At 47.2% G+C, this 18,234-nt stretch overlaps 2 protein-coding genes across 6 annotated transcripts in view; one reads left to right on the top strand and one right to left on the bottom strand.

Moving 5' to 3' along the window:
- AIFM1 (apoptosis inducing factor mitochondria associated 1) overlaps window positions 1-882 on the bottom strand; it is a 30,736-nt gene extending 29,854 nt beyond the window's left edge. Inside the window, exon 1 of the mRNA XM_086387193.1 lies at window positions 662-882. Coding sequence (XP_086243319.1) covers window positions 662-767 — 106 coding nt within the window. The 5' untranslated portion in view covers window positions 768-882. The remainder of the gene's footprint in view (window positions 1-661) is intronic.
- On the top strand, window positions 129-16,261 carry RAB33A (RAB33A, member RAS oncogene family). 5 transcript variants are annotated; one of them, XM_086387199.1, is made up of 3 exons: window positions 394-532; window positions 4,814-4,910; window positions 15,674-16,261. In XM_086387199.1, exon 3 carries the CDS (start codon window positions 15,719-15,721, stop codon window positions 16,127-16,129), a length of 411 nt encoding a protein of 136 aa, XP_086243325.1. In that variant the 5' UTR covers window positions 394-532; window positions 4,814-4,910; window positions 15,674-15,718; the 3' UTR covers window positions 16,130-16,261. The 5 variants fall into 5 exon arrangements, with proteins under 5 accessions (XP_086243324.1, XP_086243325.1, XP_086243321.1 ...); XM_086387196.1 differs by lacking the exons at window positions 394-532; window positions 4,814-4,910 and adding exons at window positions 6,360-6,762; window positions 7,012-7,087; XM_086387198.1 differs by lacking the exon at window positions 4,814-4,910 and having other exon boundaries at window positions 129-532.
- The last annotated feature ends 1,973 nt before the right edge of the window (window positions 16,262-18,234 follow it).

The raw sequence follows: 18,234 nt of genomic DNA, 5'->3' as shown, positions 1-18,234 counted from the left end.
GCTGAAACAAGTTCACGGGCGGGCGGGGTAAATACAACGTGTTCTGCAAACTGTTTCTTCAAAAGATTAGAGACCATCAAGAATTTCACTGACCAGGCAACTCAACTCAAATTAATTCTGGGCCAACTCTTTCTGGTGGCTGGCACACAGCGGACAGACTTCTTACTTGCATTGCACTGTTTCTGTTTCCCAAGGGACTCAAATCTGTGAATCTCATCTGGGGTTTTTAAGGTTACATGCTCATTTACAGAAGAACTGAGGCGTAGGGCTTGTGTCCTGCTTCAAGTCTCACAATCGACAAATGACAAAGTCTACTTGACCTCATTGCTCTAAAAAGGCGAACTGGGGGTGGCCAGGAGGTGGCACTGGACAATACAAGGCAGCCAGCTCTTCTGTTACCCCTGAACAGTAAACTCTCACAGGAAGAGGCCTCAAGCCGACTACCGGACTCAGATCCTTTGAAGGTCAGGTCGGCACGGCTTGCGAAACTCACGGTTTGGATCCCGCCAATTCGGAATTCACAGGATCGATCGTGAGTGTGTTTAGTTTTTTTCCCCAGGGATGGGGGTAGGGTGGGGGGGAGCCCTGAGCGGCATAGGGAGCCTGTGAAACCCAGGCCCTTGGTCTTCAAGGTGGGGGTTGCCCGGGATGGGTCAGTCACCTGGGAGCCGGTTCCTCTGCCTCGGGCCTCGGACGCACACTGTCCGCACCAAGGGCGCCAGCTTCTGCTTCAAAGCACCCGCTGCCAGGCCTCCACACCGGAACATTTCGGCAACCGCTACCCTGGACCTCCTCCTCCTCTCCTTTCTTCTTACGCACGTACCAACGGGTCAAACACCCTGGGCCCTGACCGGTTCCCCCAGCTCCCTTCACACGCACTCTACGCAGGCTCCTCCTCCCAGCTCCGGGTGTGCATTGGACAGCTAAGCCGGCCTGCCAGAGCTGGAGAAGGGGACTCGCGACTGGAGGCCTACTGCGCAGGCGTGGCGCTCCAGGCCGCATCGCGATTGGCCCGCACGGGGAGAAGCTGGGCGCAGGCGCCTAGCTGTCCGAACACTTGGCAAGACCCCAGGCGCAGTTGCTTGCAAGTTTCCAAGGGCTGGGAGTACCGTGTTCCACTCAGCGAGCTCAGAAAGCTGTCTGAGGAGGGACCGGTGAAGCCGCTTTGCTGGGAGGTGGTGGCCGGTGCTGCCGCTGTGTCGATGGCGGGAACCTGTAACGGAACCTCACAAAGCGTGGCCCCAGCACAGTTTGTTCTTCTGTTTAAGCCACTGATTACTAGGTCCTAAGCCTTCCGGATTCTCTGACGGTAGTCCACTTCCAGTTTTTCCGGAGGTCCAGCCGGGGCACCTGGCTATGCAGATTCGGAGTGGACTTCCCTCTTTTACAAGTTGCTGGCGCTTTCCCACCCAGCCCTTGTTTCCTGGAGGAGGAATCATTACGGCTCTTTTCCAAATCTGTCGTCGTGCAGTTCTGTGTCTTAGACGCTGTCCCAGGTGCTGCGGATAGTCTCCTGCTATTATGGCTTCCGTGCTTGAGAGCAGGATGCTGGCAAAGAGTTCGTGTTTCACCAACTTTCTGTGAGAGAAATCCTAAGCAGGATTTTAAGAATTATGGGAGGAGTAGGATGAGGGACTGAGTGTAAATAGGTGTTTTTGACTCCACCAAATGTAAAAATACAAATGCAAGAATATATTTTTAGCAGTATGCAAAACATATGCCTTTTTCAAAGTTTTGAGTTACATATTTTTAATTGGCATATATAATTGGAAATATAATTGCTTTATGATATAAATAAATATGAATTTAATAATGAAATGTAAATAATGAAATATAATAAATACAATACATTTATTATATAAATATAACATTGGAATATAATTGCTTTACAGTGTTGTTAGTTTCTGCTGTACAACTTAAATCAGATATATATATATATCTTCCCGACCTCTTGAGCCTCCCTCCCCACCCCCTTGAGTTACATGTTCATTTAACAAGTATTTATTGAGCACTTGCCACTTGGACTGTGCCATGAAAGGAGCTCTGGGGGATATGAAAAGTATAAGAAGTGGTCACTGTCTAGTTGGGAGATGAGATATATTGGTCATTTAAATAATAATATCTGATGTAGTTCCAGAGCAAGAGAAAATCTTACGGGATGGAATAGCTAAGGAAGGACTTCATGTAAAAAGTGTTACTTGAGCTCTGTCTTGAAGAATGAATAGTAAAATTAACATAGACAGTGGAGGAGAAGAAATGATGTTTCAGATGGTGAATACTTTGGACCAAAAGTAATATTTTCAGTGGTTAAGCATCATTGAATTTGGATCCAGTCTGCTCCAGGTTGAATCCTGGGTCTGCCACTTGGGGCAAGTCACTTATGCCTCAGTTTCCTCATCTACCAATCCCATAGGGTTGTTGTGAAGATTAAATGAGCTAATATTTGTAAAGTATCTTAGAGGAAGAACCATGCTGTTTAAAATGCTTGGAAGAATAAAACAAACAAAACCCACCACATTTTCATGGGACAATGGCAGCGAGTACATACTAGAAAGTAAATAAGGACAGGTGAATGTGGTGGGGCCAGATTCAAACAGGCAAAAAAATTTGGCCCTAATATTGTAGGTGATGAAGTTATTATTTTTAGTGGAATTAGGGATCGAGAATGAAATTACAACGTCGTTTTAGGAAGTTTAACCCAGGAAACAATATTTATTGGGAGAAAATTATTCAGGATCCCCATACTCATTAAGAATAGATTAATGTCCAGAAGTGCAGGTAATAGTTTTCTTTTAAAGTAGGGCTGTTTGAGGGGGATAAATATTGAAAATATCAATTCCACAATAAGGTAAAAAATTTCTATTTATTTCATATTTAAAGGCCTTGCAGACATTGACATTTATTACTATTTCTAAAAGTCAGTAATGAACAAGGATTGATTAAATACAAAGTTAATCCTATCTGGTGGTGAAAGAAACTTCGGAAAACACTCAAAATCTTGACAGTCAGGTACTTATGAAAACAACTGAGTGTATTTGAAAGACGATCATTTAATGATGCAACATTAACACAAAAAAGACATTGTGCAGGGCTTCCCTGGTGGCTCAGTGGTAGAGTCTGCCTGCCAATGCAGGAGACAGGGGTTTGATCCCTGATCCAGGAAGAGCCCACATGCCAGGAGCAAAATAAGCCGTGTGCCACAAATATTGAGCCTGTGCTCCAGAGCCCACGAGCCACAACTCCTGAGCCCATGTGCTGCAACTGCTGAAGCCCACATGCCCTAGAGCCGTGCTCTGCAACAAGAGAAACCACAGCCATAAGAAGCCCGTGCACCACAACTAGAGAGTAGCCCCCACTCGCAACAACTAGAGAAAAGCCCAGGAAGCAAGGAAGACCCAGCACAGCCAAAAATAAATAAAATTATCTTTAAAAAGGCATTGTACAGCAAAGTTATTAATACTTTTGCAGTAGGTGCAATGAGGTACTTTTCTTGGCCTCTTAATAAAAAATGATATTTTATCATTTTGGCGGGGGGCAAAAACAATGTACACATATGAGTAACTCCAAAAATACGAGTGAAAGTTCCTCAAAATCTCACTCCACAGACTTTTTATTAGGGCATGGGCACATTTTGATATACCACATTCCCAGAAATCAATGTTTCTACCTTACAAATATAATGAGAGCTCTCAGACTCAGTGACAAGTTTTTGCTGGAAGCATGCATCTAAATAATCTTATGTGGATGTAATATTTTTTGTATCTCTCAGAAAGATAGCATTAATTATGGCTATAATTAGCAAAACTTACTTTCACTCTTGAAAGTGAAAGTGAAGTCGCTCAGTTGTGTCCGACTCTTTGTGATCCCATGGACTGTAGCCCACCAGGCTCCTCCTTCCATGGGATTCTCCAGGCAAGAATACTGGAGTGGGTTGCTGTTTCCTTCTCCAGCAGATCTTAGTGGGTTGCTGTTTCCTTCTCCAGGGGATCTTCCTGACCAAGGGATCAAACCCAGGTCTCCCGCATTGTGGACAGATGCTTTAACCTCTGAGCCACCAGGGAATACTTTCACTCTTACCTCCTGGATATATTTGTGTGTGTGTGCGCACGTGCGTGCATACTCAGTTGTGTCTGACTCTTTGCGACCCCATGGAGTGCACCCCGCCAGGCTTTTCTGTCCATGGGATTTTCCAGGCAAGAATACTGGAATGGGTTGCTATTTCTTTCTCCAGGGGATCTTCCTGACCCAGGGATGGATGCCAGGTTGCCTGCATTGGCAGGTGGATTCTTTTACCACTGTACCACCTGGGAAGCCTAGTTAATAGTTATCTCTCTCTCTCTCTCTTTTTTTTTTAAATAGCTACTCTTCTGTAGATAATGATCACCAGGAGCATTAGCTTCAAATACAGAGGAGAATTATCTGGCAAGCTATTTAGACATCAACCAATCAAAAACAAAATACAATGAGGATTGCTATTCACACTATACAATGATAATAGGTATTCATAATGATGACCTTGGATTAGTCAATGAAGATTGAGTCCTTCTCGAAATGGTTTTAACATTGAATAGTATAATCTAGGGTTTTAGAAATGGGTGACCTACATATGTGCTAAAAGAGTTAGCTATAAATATATCTGCTAACTCAGCTTAAAAAGTTTACTAACTAGAAGACTCCATTTTCCCAGCCATTTTGAGTAACGAGGAAATGGCTGAGCAGTCACATTCCAATTTGCTTACAGATCTGTCACTGATGCTCTGAATTGTTTTCCTTATGGTGGGAATGGATTTAGTCCTGTTCATCTCTTCTGCAGCTCAACCTCACACCCAAATAAGATGGCAACTTACGTGTGCTGCTGGAATCCCTGACCTTGATGGCATTAGCAAATAACTCGAAAGTCGGTGCTCTTGGTATGTGTCATTAATATCTCAGCATATGAAATATGCAGGAGGAGGGATAAAGTCTTAAAAGGAAATGTAAACGGGCACATTTTATTGTATGTAAGTTGTACCTCAGTAGAGTTGATTTCAAACAAATTCTGAACCTGCAAATCACTTTTGGCAGAGGGAATTGGTCTTGACCGAGATGTGTAATGCTTGTTAAGCCTTGAGAAGCTGCCCCCTAATACCGTAAGAAAGTTCTGTTCATTTATCATCTTCCAAGCATAATCTAGGCTTCTGGCAAATTAGAACCAACCACTTTGTTCTACATTCAGTTGCAGAGGGGTGAACGCTCCTAGGGGTTTCCACTTCCTTTTGAAACTCCACCATTCTGCAAAGATTTGTGATTGTACGAAGAGCTCAGGAGTGCAAGACACTGTGAGGTTTACGCCGTGTCCCAGGATCCCTCCACCTGGACCTGTCATGGTTAACCCCGGAAACAAAGTCCCCTTTTGCTGAAGCTGCCAGCACTAGCTTCCCCCTTCCCTTACCCCACACACCGGCCCTCTGCCGCGGCGGGCCTTCCCCATTGGCCAGCCAAACACAACCGACTGCAGCAGCCAATGGGAGCCACTCTCCTGAACATTCAGAGGATGGGTGCTCGTGGTGTGATGAGGGGAGGTTGGCGCCTGGCACGCGCCCCCCTACATCTGGCAAGTCTGTGACAGAAACAGTAACTCGCCCTACACACGCACACCCGTGCTCCTGCCTTCCTCCTCTCAGCTGCGCGGGCTCCCACAACCCATGGCGTGTCTTGGCAGCGCCCTCCCCGGCTCCCTGGGGCGCGCGAGCGCACCTGCTTTCTCAATAAGACAGAGCATCCCTTTATCTTAAGGCTTGGGAGAGGGGGCCGCGGAGGCGGGGCGCAGCTGCCCGCCGCTGGAGAGGTGAAAGAGGTGTCTCCGCCCCACATCCCACCCTCGCCGAGTAGTGTCGCTCCAGGGCCAAAGTGCTCTAGAGACGCCCGAGGGTGCAGCTTTCTTTGTCCTCCCCAGCTGTGCTCTCAGCCCGCTGACCCCGAGCGCTCTGAGAAAGTGGGAGTGGGGAGCCCGAAAGCTATAAAATAAATGGGTGCAAGGAGAAAGGAAGACCATCCCGAGCTGGCGTGTGCGGATCTCCCCACCCACCCTCTCCTCCTTAGGCTTCTTCCCTCCGGTGTGTCCCTAGGATCCCGGCAGGGGAGGGTTTATGCAAAGGCGCGGTGGCGGCAGAGGCGGCCTGGGGAGCACCGTAGGATCGCAAGCCCGAGGGCACAGGCGCAAGGAGAAGGTTTGCCCGCTCTCCTCCATCTCTCGTCCCCTCCCTGGCTTTTGTGTCACTGTCTCTGAGCTGCTAGGAGGGTGCGCTGGAGGAAGGGGGCTGGGGTGAGAGGCACCCCCTTCACGCGCGCGCGCGCGCACACACGTTGCCGGCGCACGCACACACGCGCGGGTACACACTCACAGACACGTACGCACACACATACACACGCACAAAGCTCGCTCGCCTCGAGCGCACTAACGTGGCCGTTTTCTTTGTGTGGAGCCCTCGAGGGGGGTTGGGGCCCCGGTCTGGTCCGGGGGAGATGGCGCAGCCCATCCTGGGCCATGGGAACCTGCAGCCCGCCTCGGCCGCTGGCCTGGCCTCCCTGGAGCTGGACTCGTCGCTGGACCAGTACGTGCAGATTCGCATCTTCAAAATCATCGTGATCGGGGACTCCAACGTGGGCAAGACCTGCCTGACCTTCCGCTTCTGCGGGGGTACCTTCCCGGACAAGACTGAAGCCACCATCGGCGTTGACTTCAGGGAGAAGACGGTGGAAATCGAGGGCGAGAAGATCAAGGTGATTCGGACGGTCAGGTCCAGAAAGGGAGGGATCTGGGAGGGGGTCTTGCCAGAGGTATCTCGTGGTTGTAAATGTCCGGCGTGTGGCCGTGTCGCCGCTTGCTGAGCCTAAGACCCTCCGCAAGTCCTCATCCCCTTTTGCCTCTCTCAGTGGCCCAGTTCCCACCTCACCCCCCACCTTTTTTTTTTTTTTTTTTGAGGTCTGGAGGGAGTGGTTGCATTCATGCCCTTTGCCCTTGCCTGACAGCTCCTGCCAGGAAAAGCCGGTTCAAACCCATCCTCGACCCTGAGCCGGGAGCAGCGGCACCTGTGGGCAGAGGGAGGTATGAGGGATCTCCGTCCTGGTCTGTGGAATGGATCCCAAAGCACTTCACATATCTTGAGGTCTCTTCTACCTCGTGAATGCCAATAGGTTGCAGAAACCTGCTTTGGCTAAGCCCTCAGGCCTTGGCAGTGGGCAGGCCTGTATTTTAAAGTGCTGTATTTTAAATTAAATTTTATAGTTGAGATTAGGGCTGGTTTGGAATAGGAGTGGTGTGCAGTGGTTCTGGCACAAAGCCATGAGCCCTTTTAAAGAAATTGACACAGGGTTACCTGCCGGCACTTCATAACAGATAAAACTAGTTTTTTTGGAAGAGCACCCCTCAAATGATAGCTTCTTTATTTGTCTGGGGTACCTAATGCCTGTTACTCATTCTGTTGGTATTGTCTTCAGTGGGCCTTTGTAAAGATGCAGAGCAACTTGTTTGAGGGCTAAGGAAAGTATCTTGGTGCCCCCCTCTCATTAGTTTGTCAATAAGTACAGATATTCTTGTCTGACCATTTGTGCTCAGATCAGAAAAGGCGGAAACTCAAGAGGACAGGAATATTTCAATGTGCAGAAGATGGAGGGAGGGAGGACCTGGCAAGGGCAGCTTCACGTGCCAGGGGAGCAGAGGGGGCAGGGTTATGGGCAGAAAAGACACCTCAAAAGGCACTGGGCACTGAAGACCAACTCCTCTAGAGCCACATCTGGCCTTTTCTCAAGCCTGTGGTCAGACACTGTCAGGTGAAGTTAACCCTCCATTTCCATTGGGCAAACAGCCCAAATGACCACAGGACCTCTCTTCTGAGTGATGTAGAGAGAAGGGCTGAGTAACTGGGGAGGGTGATGAAATGCTCTAAACTGTACAAGATTCCCGACTCCTTCGTTATTAAAATGAACAGGTTTTAAAATGGCTTCAGGGACTGGTCCAAGGCACTTGATGTCAGGAAGATGGGTAGCTCAGTACTGATAAGGGAGTGCTCTTGAGAACAACTGACCCCAGGATCAGGAAGATAAGGTACTGTTTTGAAATAGTGATCTTTTTTGCCCCTCTCATTTTGCCAGGCGGTGAGGGGGAGGGGCAGGGCGGGGGGCATTGCTACATTTCCTTTTCAAAGTCAAAGTAGGTATCTGTCTCCATCCTTTCCTAGGGCTCTTATGTCAATGTCTGTTTGGCTAGAACTTCTTTAATGTAAGGTTGTAAGACTCTGGAATTTCTAAAACATGCCTTTTAAAATCCAAAATAGAAATATACTTATGGATGTGTTCTTAAACCCTCAAAACCTTTCGAATTTAATGCTGTCGCTTGTTTAACATCATGTCACATTGAGCCAAAGAGTCGTTTACATTTAAGAGAGGGGGAAAGAAGTCCACTTGAAATTTAGATGAAAGAAAAAGGAAATGTTTGGGAGTCTAGGAAGGGAGAAGAGGGGAAGAGGAGAGGAGGAAGCCAGAAAGTGGAAGGTGAAAACGAGTGGAAGAGGGTCACTGTCCAGTGGCCTTGGGGGAAATTTTGCAAAGATTCCTTCCATTCTAACATCCAGTACTTAGTCAAACTGGATTTTACAGTGTCCACCAAAGATTCCAGACCTTTTCCCAGAGGGCAGAGCCTGTGACAGTGTGACTCACAAGAGATGGAGCCCAGCACAGCACCACGTGCAGATAAGTGCTTAATACAGGCTTTTTTGGGAAGATGATATTTTCAAGAGGACGAAACCTTGTGACACTGCTGATGGGCGAGCCCTCTGAGGACAGATTCTGAAGGGGCTCAGGGTAGGGTGTGGGAGCAGCGGGATGGGGGCCCTGCCTCCAGCAAGGCTGCTGCAAGCCCAGGGCCCAAGCTGGCAGGTGAGACCGGAGTGTCTTTGGGGAGATGGCAGAGCATGGCAGCTAGCACAGGCACTCCAGGGGAGACAGTTTTGCCCCATACTCTGGCTGGCCTGAAGTGTCTCAAGGAACGGGTACCAAACCCAGGCTAGGAGGTGACTGTCAAAGGCTTCTCTTTTTGAGAGAGAGAGAAAAGTCCCCAAACTTAGGCAGCCCTAGACCACAGGTTCAGCAGGAGAAGGCTGTCAGGCTCTAAAATGGCAGTGCTGGGACTTCCCTGGTGGTCCGATGGTTAAGACTCTGCACTCACAATGCAGGGGGCCCAGGCTCAGTTCCTGGTGGGGGAACTAAGATGCTGCATGGCATAAGGCATGGCCCAAAACCAAACAAACTACAACACCAAACAAAATGCCAGTGCCATCTGTAGGGCCTTGAAGCCCCATTTGGTGTCAGCTGTCTGGAACCCCCTCACGACATTTATAATCCAGTATTTCCTGGTTCACAAGAACATCAAGAAAAGCCTGCAGCGAGTCAGCAATTATCATAATAACAACAACAGCAACTTCTATTTATTGAAGAAACAAAGAGCCCAGGCTAGGCACTTTTCATGTACTATCTTATTTGATCTTCTCAGCAGCTCTATGAAATTAGGACTATTATTACTGTTCTTGTTTTATAGATAAGGAGACCAAAGTTAGAGAGATGAAATAACTTGCCCCAAGGCACATGGATCTGAGCTTCGGTCTTTGACCCTGGAGCCCCAGCACTGCGCCATCTCACTGTCCTGCCTTCCCTGTGATAGGGCCAGCATTCAGCCACAATTCAGAGCGCATGTGTTTTGTCACTGCTCTCTCCTCCGGTCAGGCAATATCTGGCTGGGAGGGATTGTGCACAGAGGGAGGTGGCATGCCAGGCAGCCAGCCTTATGGGATCCCAGGGGCCCAGGGTTTCAGCCCCTGGACTCATGAGCCTTCAAGAACGCCCCCTTCAGCTGCACTGCAGACGTTGTGCTGAGTACCTAGGTTTTCCTTTCTGTCCCTTGACTGTCTTACCTTGAATGTAAGAATCAGAGAATGTTCAGAGATGGAAGAGACCTTAGAGCATCTCCAATCCAACTGCCTTGTTTTACAGAGAGGAAACTCAGGCTAAGAGAGGGAAAGTGACTTGTCTGAGATCACCCAGGGCCCGGCCTACAACTCAGGTCTCCTAATTCCCTTGTTGGTGCTCTTTCCACACACTGTGCTGCCTGGCTTAGAAAGTGAAAGTGAAAGTGAAGTTGCTCAGTCGTGTTCGACTCTTTGCGACCCCATGGACTATAGCCTACCAGGCTCCTCTGTCCATGGGATTTTCCAGGCAATAGTACTGGAGTGGATTGCCATTTCCTTCTCCAGTGGATCTTCCTGACCCAGGGATTGAACCCAGGTCTCCCACATTGTAGACAGACGCTTTACCATCTGAGCCACCAGGGTGGCTTAGAAGAGTCTGTAAATCCCCACACTGGGCCAGCACCGTGGTCCATCCAACCCACAAAGTTACCTGGGACAGGGATACAGTGAGACATCATAGGGGAAAACTGACAGGCCTTCTTGACATCAGCCTAGGAAGGATGGAGGCCTCCCCCAACCCCCAAGGGAAGGGTGGAACTTCCTTGAAAGAACATTAAGTGTCGTCTTACAGGTTTAGCTAAATCATATCGCGCCTGTCTCAGTCTAAAAGCATTGGAAAATGCCGAACAGGACTGGGTGTTTGGGGGTGGGGAGGTAGTAGAAGGGAGGCTCAGTTCTAATTTTTGAGCCCCTCTTTGTAGATTTTCAGGGAAGCATCTTCTCCTGTCCAGTTGGGTTCCTCCTACACGCCAGGCACACCCTCTGACCTAGCCTCTGGACCAGGCATCCTGCGGTCAGCCATGGCTGGGGACAGGTGCCACTCAAGACTGTGGATTTCTCTTCCTCCGCACTCACTTGGAAAAACACCCTCATGTGTGTTACATTACCCAGTGGATGGAGGCTGAACTAAGTGTTCCCTCAGAAGCTGCCTGCAGTCAGAATGACATCATGTCTTCCTTAGGGCTTCTGAGCTTCCATCTTCTGCCAGTTAGCTTAATGGTTAATTAGCCATCAGTTTGGTTGTTTCTCTGTCTCCACTGCTGCTTCTCTTGCTGTGTGTGAGTTTCTTTTTGTCTCTCCGTCCTCCTTTGCCATTCTCTGTGTCAGCCTGGCGTGTGAAGCTGGTTGTATCTTAGATGCAGATGGGATGGGCCAGCTCTCTGAAGAAAGACTTGTCTTAAACTTTCCCCGTGACCCCCTTGGGCATCCTCCAAAGATTACAGATATACTTTCTCCCTTTCTCCATTTCTACCCTCCCTCACCGGCCTCCAACAGAAGGATATTCATACCTCATACCTTATGTGTAGAAAGATACCAGATATCTTCTCTAGGGAAAAGAAATACCTGAGTCACCTAAGAGCACGTGCAGGGGGTAAGGGACTTGCTCAGGCAGCCGTAGCCCCAGGAAAATGGTTTACAAGGCTAGAGGTGTCTTTGGCAGCTCCCCTGTGCCCCTCGATGCTCCTCTAGTGTGCCCGTCACTTTGGGCCCAACCCCAGCCACCAGGACATGTTGCTGGCCTTCCTCTCTCTTCCCCCTCCCCACTGATTGCCTTTGCCTTGGCTCTAGCTCATCGTCAAGAAGCCAAGCTAAAAAAAAAAAAAGAAGAAGAAGCCAAGCTGTCTCATCTTGCTTTCCAAGATGAGAACCAATGGATTAAAGGAGCAATGCTACTAGGACAGGGCTTATGGGCCCCCTGAGACAATGGCAACAACTAATATTTGCAGAACACTTTGTATTGTGCAAAGGTCTTTCTCACATGTTATTTCCTTTGCCTAGTCATTGACTCAGTTAATGAAAGAAGGGGCTGGAACCCGCATCTCCCAATTCCATATCCACTGCTGCATTTCCAAGGGTGCCCACTCAATGAGCTGTCTGGCCAGACTTGGTGGTGGCGGTTTCAGGCCAGGGATGAAGGGGGACTGTATTGGGCACTGTGTCCTGTGCTTATGAGGATGCTAATCCTCACAGCATCCCTACAGGATTGCTGTGTTTATCCTTAGTCTCCAGAGGAGGACACTGAAGATAAAGTAACTTGCCTGAGGACACCTAACTAGTAGGATGTGATTGGGTTGGGATTTGCACCATTGTTGGTTTGACTCCACTAAACCCCACTGGTCCTTGGAGAGAAAAAAAGGGTCCTGGGGGCATGTGTGTGGCTTAGGGGCAGGCGCCAGCGCTGGCCACCGTGTGGATGCTGTGCCCACAGGGGAGAGGGGGACTGGGTGAGGGAATGCCAGCTGCCAAAGGGGGAGGAGCTGCTTTCACTGTCCAACAGAGGCCAGGGGTTTATGAGGGTGCCAAGAAGGACTGGGACACCAAACCCTGAAACAAAACAAGGTCATTCCTGTTTCAGAGAGCCTGACTGTCGTGCTCTCCCTTTGTGATGGCTCTTGAAGCCACAGCACCGGTTCTTGTGATTTTCTGCTGTGAGTAGTCTGCTTCCTGGCTCCCCTCTCACCAGAGAGGGGTTGAAATTCCAAGCCCCCAAAATCAAAGGTTCAAGTCCCCACAGGCTTGGGTGGTGTGCATCATTCTGAAGCCCTACCTTAGAAAAGCCAAACAGCCAACCTACTCATCCCCAAACACCTCACACACTCCCACCCGTGTTCCTGCTAGTGGCAGGTATTTTTAGAGTCCTGAGCTCATGGTGTTAAAGCATCTGCCACACGCCTGAGAGCTGGTAGGGATTCAGCCTTATTCAGAGGCAAGAGTTACGACTACCGGAGGGTAGGGGTGGGGAAACCAGGAGCCAAGTGGTAAGGATATTCTCTGGCGATACCTTCCCTCTTTCCACTGACCTCCATTCCTCTCCCGGCCTGCTCTCCTCTTTCTTCCTGCTCAGAGCACCAGAGAGGTGGAAGAAATGAGAATCCCTTCTGTCTCTGCTTGCCAAAGCAAATCAGCCTTTGAGGACTTAACGTTTTTCTGGGTAACCAAAGTCGAATGTTGTCTCTGAAATCCTTGGCAGATACCTAGGATGTCAGATGGATTGTAGTTTTGGTGACTTGGGCCAGTACTGCTTTTTTATCAAGACGACAATATTAATGACAAGCATGATGATGAGGGACCTGATGCAGAAAAAGACTGCTTACAGTCTATCTGGAGGGATGCCAAGAACACTGATGAAATGACTAGAGAACAAGTATGTGCGTGTGCTCAGTCACTTCAGTCATGTCCGACTCTTGGTGATCCCATAGATTGCACCCTGCCAGGCTCCTCTGTCCATGGAATCCTCCAGGCAAGAATACTGGAATGGGTTGCCGTTTCCTTCTCCAGGGGATCTTCCCGACCCAGGGACTGAACCCAAACAAGTCTCCTGCATTCTTTACCACTGAGGTGGATTCTTTATCACTGAGCCATCTGGGAAGCCCAGAGAACAAATAAATATATTCTAAATGGTGTGGTAGAGACTCAAAGTACAATAAACGTTCCTAAGGAAAGAGAACTGAAAAATTGGAGAAGGTTTTAGGAAGAAGGTGGAATATGAGCTGAGCCTGGAAGAGTGGGTGGGATTTGGGTAGAGCAATCTGGGGGCAACCACTTAGGTGGACTAGTAGACCCAAAGGTACAAAGGACAGAATGAACCAGGTGTAGCTGAGTAGCTGAAACTAGGTTGGGTGGGGTCGAATGATGGCAGACAGAAACGTTTCTATTTTGATACCATATGCAGTAGAGGGCTGTTGGAATTGGCTGAAGAGGAAGATGACACGCTGATACAAGCAGCGATTTAGGAAGGCTGATTTGAAAGCAGTATGCAAGAGCCACTGGGATGAAGGCATCTAGAATCCAAAAGACTTTGCTGTAGTCCAGAAGTGAGGAGAGGAGAATCTGACCAAAATACATGGAAATCTGAATAGAAGAAGGTGATGACTTGAAGATCGTGCCAAAGGAATATGGCACCCATCTCCATAAAGGAGATGAAGGGAAAGCCTGGATGATGAAAATTGATGCTCAGAATGATGACTCTAGTGCCCTATAAGATGTTTACCCAGCAAAAAGATTTAATTGTATTTACTAGATTAAACTTACTGACTGCTAATTCCAAATAAAGGCTATACTTCATTTTAAGAACCATAGTAGTCAATTAGTGACTATTACCACATTCTCTTTCATAACTTAGAATTGTACAAGGCCCTGGGACAGTTGTTCTCAGCATGATTTCCCTTGTCCAAGACTTTGGATATATAAAGGAAACTAGATTGGGCTGAATGTGTGTAGACTCCAGAGCATCCCCTGGGAACTACATACATCTTTATGTATGTTGCTAATTGGCATTTATCCCAAAAACTAAGATGCAGAAGAAAATTCCAATGAGCTAATTTACCTTTTACATAAGAAAGAAGTGAATTTAAAATAAATTGAGCCACAAAGTGAGATTTTAACACTGACTTTATTTTCTTTAAAAAGTCATACAAAAAAAGTTTAAAACCCCAAAGTGATGTATGCTTACAGTAGAAAATTTGGAAAATACAAAAAAGGAAATAAATATCACCTAAAATCCCACTGTTCATAAATAACCATTAATATTCTAGTTTTGTACACTTCTGATCTTTCCTATGCATATGTCTATGTTTAAATTTTTTTTTAATATTGGGACCATAGTGTACAAAATATTTTATATCATCCTTTTTAAGCTTGTATTTTGTGAGCATTTTTGCACCATTTAATTTTTTTTTTTTTTTTTGGCTATGCTGTGCAGCTTGTGGGATCTTAGTTCCCTGACCAGGAATCAAACCTGGGAGCTTGGCAGTGAAAGAGCACAGTCTTCACTACTGGACTGTCAGGGAATTCCCATACACGATTTATTCTTTGCAAAGAATATTTTAATGGCTGCATAATAGCCCATTGTGTAGATGGGTTTCCCTTGTGGCTCAGCTGGTGAAGAGCCCACCTGTATATATGCATACATGCATTTTAGCTGTTTATCTCCTAGTGAACATTTAGGTTGTTTCCTGTTTTGTAAAAATTGATTAAGATCTCTGTACAGAATTTTGACCGCATCTCTCTCTTTTTGCTTCCCCCTCTAGTTTTATTGAGATGTAATTGATGTACATTACTGTATAAGGTTAAGGTATACAGCATAATAGTTTTAGTTACATATGTTGTGAAATGATTACTGTAGTAACTTTAGTGAACACCCATCATCTTATACAAGTACAATAAAAAGAAAAAGCAAGAAAAGAGAAAGTTTTTCCTTGTGATGAGAATTTTCAGGTTTATTCTCTTAACAATGTTCATATATATCATACAGCAGTGGTAACTATGGGCATCATGCTGTATATTACATCTCAACTACTTATTTACATTATTTGCTATTTCTTTTGTACACATTTCTGGATGGGATTCTAGGCTCTAAAAATTTGGTACATTTTTAAGCTTTTGATAATATTGCCAAACTGCCCTCCAGGAAAATTGACCAATTTACACTCCAGGTTTTCAACTAAAAACCTTAAGATTTCCAACTCAAAATCTTAAGAAAGACTTAATAAACGCTGGGAGAAACTTCTCTCTCTACTTCGAAAAAGACCATTCTGCCAATTTATCAAAGAACCACTTCCTGTGTCACGGCTTGTCGCCTCATTTTATAGTGCCACAGAACCATGTTTTGTCCTATCTCTAGTTCATGTTTCCTCTTCTGACTCCAAATGTTGGTCTTTCGTATCTTCCAGGTTCAGGTGTGGGACACAGCGGGTCAGGAACGCTTCCGCAAGAGCATGGTGGAGCACTACTACCGCAACGTGCACGCTGTGGTCTTTGTCTACGACGTCACGAAGATGACCTCCTTCACCAACCTCAAAATGTGGATCCAAGAATGCAATGGGCATGCTGTGCCCCCACTAGTCCCGAAAGTGCTTGTGGGCAACAAGTGTGACTTGAGGGAACAGATCCAGGTGCCCTCCAACTTAGCCCTGAAATTTGCTGATGCCCACAACATGCTCTTATTTGAGACGTCGGCCAAGGACCCGAAAGAGAGCCAGAATGTGGAGTCAATTTTCATGTGCCTGGCTTGCCGATTGAAGGCTCAGAAATCTCTGCTCTATCGTGATGCTGAGAGGCAGCAGGGAAAGGTGCAGAAACTGGAGTTCCCACAGGAAGCTAACAGTAAAACTTCCTGTCCCTGTTGAAACCAAATGGTATAAATACAAGAGCAATTATCACTGGAGGGTTTTTTCTTTCCCTTTTTTCCGTGCCTGCGTAACACTGACACCTGCTTGTTTCCATACAAATTGATATTAAAATAAAATTTGTATAGATTATCACATGCCTTCATGTCTTGCTTTCTTCCAAGAAGACATTTCTGACTGTGATGAGCAGAAGAGGCAGCTCACCCTACTAGTTAGGCACCCTATCAGTCTTCTATGCCACCTGAAATGCTCATCCTTTGAGTCACTTCTTCAGGATTAATTCATTCTCTCATATGGTGTCATCAGTGGGCAGAAGTACCCAGAGGGGGTGGAATACAGGCCAGGTATATGGTTCTTGAGAGCCAGTGCAGGGGGAGGGATAGAGAAGTTCTAAAAGGAGACATTGACTCATCATTACTTCCTAGGTTCCCTGGATGTTGAGACTAGGCTGCTCTCCTTTTATTTCCAAAATTTAAAAATACAAAGTGTAGGTTACCCAACAGGCCCAGTTCTTTCCCATGCCCTTAGCTCCTGTTCCCCATTTTTCACTGAGCAGCCCCAGGTACCAAAAATATTTCTTTCCCGCTGCCCTTTCTTGAAGAGGGCAGGGTTCAAGTTAACATCGATCTATGATGTCCTCAGCTCTTTGCTGGGTGCTCTGGAAGAAATATAGCAGGAGGATCCATCCTCTACGTTCAAGGGCCCTCTGATCTAGTTAGGAGAACAAAGTACACGCCGAAACTACTTGGGAACAAAAATTAGTCCAGAGTATTACCACGTGTAAGACTGTGCTATGGAAATTGAGAGCATTATGTATTCAACATCATGGAGGGGTCACCAAAAAAAAAAAAATCACTGAACTTACTTTGGTTGTTGAAGAAAGTGTAATGTTTGGATTGGTAAAGAAGAGGGGAGTGGGCAGAAGTAGGGAGGCAGGAATGAGCCTGTGGCTTGAGCAGGAGGGCAACTAGGAGTCTGGCCTACTGACAGCTGAGCAGCCCTCATGGGGAGCCAAGCTTGGAGAGGCCCATGCCCCAGGCAGGGCAGTTTATTGCTTTTTGAGCCAATGGGAACTTTTGGTCACTCTCCAGCAGAAGTCCTATAGGTATTTCTTGTATGTCTGGTCCTGTGGATATGACAGCTCCTCGTCCAATGGCTAAAATAACTAAAAGTCTCTCTGAAGGCATATCCACAACAGTCCCAAGGATATTTTTTGGCTTAGGGGTGCTGCTGAAGGCAGCTCTCTTGTTGGAAGCCCAAGAGGAGGGGAGAGGGTTGAAGACAGACAGCCGCTGAGCACTGTCTTTGGCAGGCAAATGCAGCTCTGCCCCATGCCCCGACAGCAAAGGGCCACAGATGTGTTTCCCAACCAAACAGCCTGTCCGGTCCTGCCTCTTTCACTGGCTAATTCCCCAGCTAGCCCAATTCCCACTTGACCTCAGGCTCAGCCCAGCTCCCACTCTGGGTCTCATGACTTGGTTTCTGCCTGGATTCTGGTTTTGGGAGTCTCCCTAGTAATCTTGGTTAAGACAGTGTTTTCTGTCCAGTTGTTGCCACCTAACATTTTGCCCCCAAATCTCACCTGAGGAGCTGGGGTCCTGTTGTCTATGGGTGAACTGCCTGCTGAACCCTCGTTACTGTGCTTCTCCACAGTGGAACACCCCAGGACCTTGTCTGACTTCAGATGCCAATTCCTCGTCCAGGATATGGACGACTGCTGTGATGTCTTTTGGCTCTTGTGACCTGGCTGCAGAGTCAGGCCACCTCTCAGTGGCTGCGAGGACACTTATCCATTCACCCTAATGGGTGCATTTTAGTCTGAATCCTGGCCCACCTTGATCACGCCCCTTTCTGCTTTAACAAGGTCAGGACGACAATATTCCAAAACCTCTCTCACCATCAGGACTGCCTCTCTTAGACCCAACACCTTTCCAGCACTCAACAAACGTTTACTGAGTACCTACTATGTGCTTCTGTTCTCAGCCCTGGGGATAGACAGGTGAACAAAATAAAATCCTACTTTCATAAAGGAGACAGACACTAAACAAGAAATGAGATATATAAATGAGATCATTTGACAGAGTGATAAGGACTCTAAGGGCAAT

This window comes from Bos grunniens, chromosome X (assembly GCF_055505025.1).
Source record: "Bos grunniens cultivar Pamir isolate PY7600 chromosome X, Bosgru_T2T1.0, whole genome shotgun sequence".
In the NCBI taxonomy this organism is placed as follows: domain Eukaryota; kingdom Metazoa; phylum Chordata; class Mammalia; order Artiodactyla; family Bovidae; genus Bos; species Bos grunniens.
This window is presented reverse-complemented; position numbering and strand designations above follow the sequence as displayed.